This window comes from Nannospalax galili, unplaced genomic scaffold (genome assembly GCF_000622305.1).
Source record: "Nannospalax galili isolate Female #2095 unplaced genomic scaffold, S.galili_v1.0 scaffold34, whole genome shotgun sequence".
Classification (NCBI taxonomy): Eukaryota; Metazoa; Chordata; class Mammalia; order Rodentia; family Spalacidae; genus Nannospalax; species Nannospalax galili.
In genome coordinates, this window is record NW_008338996.1 from 1435017 (window position 1) to 1443718 (window position 8702).

Consider the following 8702-nt stretch of genomic DNA (forward strand, 5'->3'; position numbering starts at 1 on the left):
AAGTATACTGATGACTTTACTCTTTGGTTATACTTTTCTTTTGGGTGTTTAAGACAATACAGTTGGCCCAAATAAATCAACTTATTTTTACACTTAAAGTCATTTGAGGCTCTGTTCCTCAGGGGTCACATGAGCTTTGGAGGAGCCTCTGGCTCCTTTCTTTTACCAGTTCTATCTATGTGAAGATAAGTCAAAGGCCCTGCTCGACCATATTTGGCTTCACTTGGAAGCATGGATGAGATGTTTCCTCTGAATTGACCCTCTTCTTTATAGACTGGACACTGTTTCAAGTCTGTCTTGTGGGGTCTCCATGGCCTCCCTGAACAGGAGAACAGGTGACTCACCACAGTTACAGAACATTTTGAGAGATGTTCCATAGTCCCCTGGAACTTGGTCGACCTTGGAGGGCAGGGGCAAAAACTGTCCTTTAGGTCCCTCTGACTAGATTAATATAGGCCTCAAAGTATGGCTGTTACGCATCCAATAAGGTTAGTTCCACCAGTCCAGTACTTTTAATTACCATATGCTATGTAGATAAAGCTTGGGTAAAAAACCAAATACTCTCAGATAAACCTTGACTAGAAATATATTTTGTTCCTTAAACTAGTTGACTAAACTATGACCTTAGAAATATTTAAGATTATATGTATATTACTTTTGTCTCACCATTTATATATAATAACAAACCTACACAGACCTTCATCAATTGCTTAGGCTTTCTAATTTTTTTCTATTTTGGAAAATATCGCCATTCCCATATCCTTTTAACATCGTTTACATTCTCATTTTCCCTCATTTTTTTAAAATAATTATGATACATAATAGCATTAACAAAAAATTTTCCATCTGTTGTAAGAATTCTTTTCCTGGGGATACTAAGCCATGCTTATTCCCTTTTAAGGTTCTAGTGTCAAGCCAATGTTTGATTAAAGTTTTACTGAGGAACCAATGAATTTACTGAGGTGGCTTACTGAGATAACTGAGGGGTTGCTGAGGTGAATGTATGACCTGAGGGTACGCACACTGGAAAGCCTTTACCCAGCATGGGTCATGCCTTCTCTTCCTAGCCTTCCCCAGATTGTATACTTTAGCCCTCAATTATAAACATAGAAGCGGAGAGCCCCGGACATAAAATCCTGCCTCGTTCACTCAGAAGCCGTTTAACCTGGTCAAATCACTTTCAATCACATGTAAAACAGGAATAGTAATAACATCCAGGGCATCATTGAGTTTGGCGAGGAGTGAAAGTTCCTCTCAGTCCTGTCATAGCCCCTGATCTATAACTGCTCGGTCACCGTTATGTGCCTAGGTCCTGTGCTACTGCTGATCAGCTCAAGTTCCTCTATCACTACCTTTATTTCTAGAGGTGTTACTCCAGCTTGCCTGCACCCACTAGTATAACATATTTCTAAGATCACTTTCTTTCAACTACTTTGGTGAACGCCGTCATGTGTTGAGGAATAGCATGCTGGGTGCTTTTATAGACACGTTCTTATTTAACCCCACCACAGCCTGGAAAATAAAGTGACATCACAGAGACATTTTTTTTGGTGGGGGGGGGTCTCAGAAAAGGTTAAGGACTTTATCTGACTGAGTCAGCAGGAGGCAGAGCTTTCACTGACTGCTGCCTATTTTATTTTATTTTTTTCCCACTTTGGGGGGGGTGGGAATTGACCTTACCTACATGTTCTAGTCAACCTCATCTTTTGTTTTTATTTTATTTTTATTATTTATTTATTTATTTATTTATTTTGTGTGTGTGTTTTTGAGACAGGGTCTCCCTGTAGCCCCAGCTGTCCTGGAACTCACTATGAAACCAGAGACCCACCTGCCTCTCGAGGGCTGGGACTAAAGGCGTGCGCCACCACGCCCAGCTTTATTTTTATTTTTTTATTTATTATTTCTATTTTATGTGTATGAGTGTATTGTCAGCACGTGTATAAGTGCATTTGTGTCGTGCAATGCCTATGGAGATCAGAAGAGGGCTTTGGATCCCTTGGAACTGGAGTTACAGATGGTTGTTAGCCATCTGTGGGTGCTAGGAATCAAACCCTGCCCTCTGCAAGAGCTGTCAGTGCTCTTAACTGCTGAGCCATCTCTCCAGTCCTATGTTTTTATTTTTAAAATAAGCATGTATTATGTTAAATGCCACTATGACTTTGTTAAGTTCTTCTTAGGTGTAGTAGGTCAGGGAAGGTGTTATTATTACCTTTCTGAATGTAAATAAACTCCCAGCTGTTTCTGAGGATTTAATCATGTGCTGAGCCATCTCTCCAGTCCTATGTTTTTATTTTTAAAATAAGCATGTATTATGTTAAATACCACTATGACTTTGTTAAGTTCTTCTTAGGTGTAGTAGGTCAGGGAAGGTGTTATTATTACCTTTCTGAATGTAAATAAACTCCCAGCTGTTTCTCAGGATTTAATCATGTGCTATTTCTTCTTGGAAACTATGCTGAATCTGTCATAAATCATAACATAAATTTTAAAATATTTTTAAACTTGTCTCTTTGGAACTAGATCTCAAGTGAGATTAAAATGCATCAGAAGTATAAGAATATGTGCCTTATAAGGTTCCAAACCTTTCTGTTTCAACAGGTATGTCATTTCGGTACCAAAAGTCTTCCAAGTGGGAGTGTCTGACATTATTGCAGTTCAAGCTTATGGACACACTGAAGCATTTGATGCAACAGTTTCTGTAAAAAGCTATCCTGATCAAAGATTTACTTACTCTTCAGACTCTGTTAATTTATCCCCAGAAAATCAATTCCAAAACTCTACAGTCTTAACCGTATGTATTTGTCTTCCATTTTCTTTATGTACACAGAGATTTTTGATAAAATATGTGCAAATTTGATTACTGATGATGTACAGATTTCATCATTTGTGTCACTGCCATAGTGTAATGATTAAATGATTATCAGTGACGAACAATCGGAGTGAAGCACAATTTTAAATGGAAGAATTGTGTTTGCTTTTGGAGCAGTGCATGTAAACAGTGACATTATTATTGGAAAATAAAATTGTATCAATATGAAAGCATTTGGAGATGAATTATAAATAATTTTGTCTATGAAAATTATCATTACAAGGTAAAGAAATATGAATATGTATGCTTTTAAACATTTGTTTAAACTTCAGTATTCTACAGTCAGATTGATAGCCTCCCAAAATAATGAAATTATTGTTTTATTTTCTTTATTTCTTTCAACACAAGACTTTCCCCTACCTCCAGTGCTCATGATCTGCTGGGGATGGAACCAGGGCCTCATGTTGGCCAGCACTCTGCCACTGAGTTACCACTCTAGTCCCTAAGGATACTATTGATTTCTACAGTAAACAGTTCTCATTGAAAATCCATAGTAGAAATAACAAGCTTAAGCCAATGACTTTTCTTTTTATTAAGACATTTTGGGATAGAGGATGTATAGTTCAATGGTAGAGCACTTGCATAGTGTGTGTGAGGCCCTGGGTTCGATCTCCAATACCACCAAAATGTTATTTTGGTATAGATTTTTTAGAAATGTGCCTGAAACTCATCTTATTAAAAATTATAATGATAATAAATTAGAGACTATCAGAGTTAGAAGAGGCATAGGCATAAGATTATGTTTAAGTGTACATATATTTAATTCATATTGTAAATTATTTTTATTACATTTTAAATGACAAAATGTCAATGCTGTGAATCCCCCATGTCTTTTGGGAAATATACATTCATACATATGTGTGTGTATATATAATGTTTGAAAAACATTGATCTAAATAAATTCTAACGAAACATGAGAATTATTTCATTAATGCTTTTGAGAGTAAATGCTTTTTGAAAATACTACCAATTATTAGGCTTGTAGAAAATTAAAATTCATTTCTCAACATGCTATTTTCTGTAGACACTCTCCTCTGATGCAAGGAAGCCACTAGTCACATTTCATTTTAGATTTCAATCAGTTTAATGTAGCTGACATAATGCTTGAGTGCTTCAGTAACACTAACTGGTACATGGCAAGTGCTGGTGACTACTGGTACCATGTTAGACAGTGTAGCTACAGGGCCGGTCATCACCACAGGAAATTCTATTGAACAGCACTTAGACAGTCAACTGAGGGAGTCAATGAAGGTGGAGAAATCACCAACATTGATACATACGTATCTCATTTTCTCTTAACCCTATAAAATGTCTGCTTTGCCAATTATTTGATGTTGTGGTGCAGTCTTGTCTTTGAATCCACTGTCAAATCTTATTTATTAGCTTTATGTCTTTAATTAATAATCTTTGGTCTGTAGCTTGTTTCTTAAAAGCAGAAAAGGACTTAAAGACACTTGCAAGGCATCTCAGAGCAGAAAATCTACAGATTTTTAGTGTTTTCTGAATTTCTACAATAATCTCATGTACCTAGTTCCACAGGTTCAGAGGTTACCTTTTATCCTATGGTTCCAAAACCTACATTTTCATAGAAACATCTTTTCCTTTAATTATCTATGTTGATGTAGTAAATTCCCACATCACTGGATGTAAAGGAGATCATTTTAATGAATTATCAGAGCTAGAATGCATGCATCTACACTGTGGGAGCAGAAGTGTGTGATGCGATGCAAGTGTCCAGACCATCAGTACAGAGAGAATGGGAACACAGACTCATCCAAAAACTGGGGAATTGAAGGTTTCCTATGTTTCTCTAGCAGTAGTTCTGTGAAATATGGGTAAATTTAGGAAACATGAAATCAAAGAGATTTTCAATTGCTTAAAGCCAAATTTTGGGGTCTTTGGGAAAACTAATTCATTCTCCTGGCTACTGTATCACTTTTTTGTTTGTTTGCTTGATTGTTCTTGAGACAGATTCTTGCCATGTAGCCCAGGCTGGCTCGAACTGGTAATCCACTTGCCTCAACCTCTCAAGTGCTGGCCTGTACCACCTTTAAAATGATATAATATACAATATCGTTTTCAGTCCTAATGAAAGTCAGCATTCTTTATAATCTTAGAATTATACTTTTTCATTCAATGACTTTTTTATTTTTTTTAAAAAAACAGGTACAACTCAAACAATTGTCCGAAGGACAAAGCTCAGTTTCATATGTATATGTGGAAGTTGTATCAAAGCATTTCTCAATATCAGAAAAAACACCAATAACCTATGACAATGGATCGCTCTTCATCCATACAGACAAGCCTGTTTACACCCCACAGCAGTCAGGTAGAGTATATGATGCCTCTTTCTTTGGGAGATAAATGTCAACATTATGTATAACTTTTAACATCTGAGACTGAATGGAGACAGATTTCCACCTTGCTCAAAGGAGACTCAATTCTTAATGAGTTTTATATTTTCAAATACCATTTTAATTTATAGGGGATGTGATAAATTACATAATAACTATATTATCTTCTCTGTTAGCTTATTCAAAAGATGTACTTGCAAATATAATTTTGGCATTGGGAAAAATAATTTATCAAAAAGTCATGTTTATAAAAAATATTCTGGAACTGGAGAGATGGCTCAGCAGTTGAGAACACTAACTGCTCTTGCAGGGGATCCGGGTTCAATTCCCAGAACCCAAATGGTAGTTAACAACTGTCATTACAGATTCCGGGGAATCTGACACCCTCTTCTGACCTTTGAGGGCATTGCACAACACAGGCGGACTTACACACATGTAGGCAAAACACTCATATGCATAAAATAAAAATAATAGACACAATATTTTTTAAATTCTTTGATTCTAAATCTAATTCCCAAATTAGAAAAAAGAAAACAAAATCAAAGTGATTAGATATTTTGGCAGAGAGTAAATTACATCAGAGAGATTTACAGATAATTAATTTTCTAACGTTAAGCACCTATGGAAATGTCTGTAAAGCACTGTTTCATATTTATAGTTTACTGATAGAGGGAAAAGGGCAGAATACTCAGTTGAAAAACTGTTATTGAGGAAAGCCTGTAATTTCCCCCCCCCAAAGAACTGACAATAAAATGCAGAAAAATGTGACTGTTGCCCAATGTGTTCGCATGTTTGCAAAGCCTTCAGTGTCTTCCCTCACCCCACACTTGCCGTTATTGACTTTTGAGCAAATCAGAGATGGAATTATGAGAGATGTGCATGTGGCAAGAGTGGCCTGGAATGCTCCATGAATTACATTGTTGGGGAAGGACAGAAAAAGACAGGCAGGACCAGAATGTATTTTAACCCTTGCACACAGTAGATACTTGCTAATTTTGTTTGATGTTGATAATGCCAGTAGAGCAGTAGAACCTGGCCTTCCAGCAGGAGCTTCTGCTACAGTTGGCTCAGAAAGGAAAGACCTAGACAGGGTCTAGCTTAGGCAGACGGTCAGTGCCAGAAGAGTATGATCTGACTCCACGAAGATGATTTAATATGCAAGACAATAATCTCTGTTCAAGAAGATATTCTAAAGCCCTTTATCCCACTGATGTATTTAATCTGAAGTTCCTGAAGGATTAGTAGTATAATCATCTTTAGGATAAAGACTCCTGTCTGTGGATTCATAGGACATGATCTCAAATCCTTCTGTTCTATGCAACCTCTGTCTTGCTTTCTTCCCCGTTTTCCATTCAACTGTGGGCTGAAGTCAAACTGACCTCAGTACACTTGCTTTTCTCTACCACTTTCTCGCCCAAATGGAGTTTGATGCAATGAGCAGATACCTCTGCCTCATGCATTCTTGCCTTCCTTTGGCTTAGTAACTCCTACTGGTACCATCCTTAAACATGGACCTTGTAACCCAGCCGCCCCTGACTTCTGTTGCCACTTCAAATATCTGCTCTACTCTCTCTCAGTCTTTGTCAGTCCTAGAGATCAAATGTAGGGCCTCCTATATCCCAGGCAAGAGCTCTACCACTGAGGCAAATCCTCAGCCCTCTCTTGTGAGCTCTAAAAAGCCAAGCAAGTGTCCTCTGTAGCACTTCCACACTCCTGGAAATTTACATAACTGTATTTGTCTTTCTCCTCTACAACACTGGAAGACAGGCATATGTGATTTGTTTCAGTATTCTGTTGCAGTGCCTAGCACATACAAGACATTTGACATTTTTTAAATTCATAAGCCATATCTTTGATATACAAATTGTATTGATCTTACTTTGCTGCACCATTGCTATGAAGACAAGATTGATAATCTAAGCTAAATGCAAAATAGCCTACAAACTAGTCAAATAGTAGTCATAGAAGTAATGATGATACAAACATTTATTTGTTACTTCTTTAAGCTGAGTCATGTGAAAGCTTTGTCTTCTTATTCATGTATCATTGGGAAGAGATGATAATATTCCTGTTTTAACTAATGAGGCAGCCCAGGTGTAAGGGGTTTACAGATTCACTCAAGTTCATACCAGAACCTGAACAGAAAGGTAGAAGCCCTAAGTTTTGAACTCCAGAACCTGTGTTCTTACCTGTTGCTACACTGACAATTTCCTAGTGATATGGGGGTAGGGGGAACAGGTTTGTCCATAGACAGGAAAGAGGATTTGAGGTGGGGGACAGTGTGACAGGAAGAAAACAGAATGTAGGAGATGTATTGATTGTATCACTTTTTCCTTGCTGTCTTAGTAAAACCCATTTTAATGTGGCTTCCTTATAGAGATTTTCATAGAGTCTAAACGGTATTGGACCAGTCCTGTTCTGTTATGTGGATCAAGACTTGGTCATGAAGTTATTTGAACATCCATAAATTCTAGAGGAATGAAAATGTATTATTGAAAGGAATAAGATAATTGCATTTAAAACAGTTCAGATAGAAGCTAAACAGACGTGTTTGGTTAGAAAGTAGAGGGCCAGGGGCTGGAGAGATGGCTCAGCGGTTAAGAACACTGTTCTTGCAGAAGACCCGGGTTCGAATCCCAGCACCCACATGGCAGCTAACAACTGCCGTAACTCCAGTTCCAGGGGCTCTGAAAACCTCTTCTGTCCTCCACAGGCATTGCACGACATGGGTGTACTTACCTACATGCAGGCATAACACTCATATACATAAAATAAAAATAATAAATAAAAATTTTAATTTTTTTTTAAAAAAAGACAGTGAGCATGATGGTGCATGCCTGTAATCCTATCACTTGGGAGGCTGATGAAAGAGGATTATGAATTGGAGGCTACCCTGGGCTACAGAGAGAGAAAATAAAGGTTTAGGGATGTAGATCTGTGGTAGAGTACTTGTCTAGCATGTTTAAGCTCTGAGTTTTACTCCCAGAACTGAAAAGTGTGAGAAATGGAAGAAAGAAATGGAAGAAAAGTAACAGTTCTGGGCTCCTGACATTATCCTTTTAACAAGGAGAGAACAATCATATGACCTGCTTCAATAAACACAACAAGAACACACAATGCAAAGTTGCCTTTTGCAATAAGAGCTGGTTTGGGACCTTGTTGGTTATCAAGAATGGAGAAGTATATGTTGCCAGAACCAAACTCTCAGTTTTCCATTAAACTCTTCAACCTAAATATAAGGCAATATTGTATTCTCTCATACAACTATATTATAGATGTCAATGTTTTCTTTTTATAAAATAAAGACCTAATTACTGATATAACTATATTTGTGCAAGGAATGTTTTCCCAGAAAGTTGTACACAAGTATTTTAGTAAAGTCAACTGTACTTAAGTTCAATAAGTACTGAAGTAGGTCTTTAAAGAAATCTAAGAGGATTTGCCTTAAAATGGATCTTTAGTAACATATATATGTATAT

At 37.1% G+C, this 8702-nt stretch overlaps 1 protein-coding gene across 1 annotated transcript in view; it reads left to right on the forward strand.

Moving 5' to 3' along the window:
• Window positions 1-8702, forward strand: part of LOC103734541 (complement C5-like) — a 26116-nt gene that overhangs the window by 5815 nt on the left and 11599 nt on the right. Inside the window, exons 2-3 of the mRNA XM_029563682.1 lie at window positions 2599-2791; window positions 5036-5198. Coding sequence (XP_029419542.1) covers window positions 2599-2791; window positions 5036-5198 — 356 coding nt within the window. The remainder of the gene's footprint in view (window positions 1-2598; window positions 2792-5035; window positions 5199-8702) is intronic.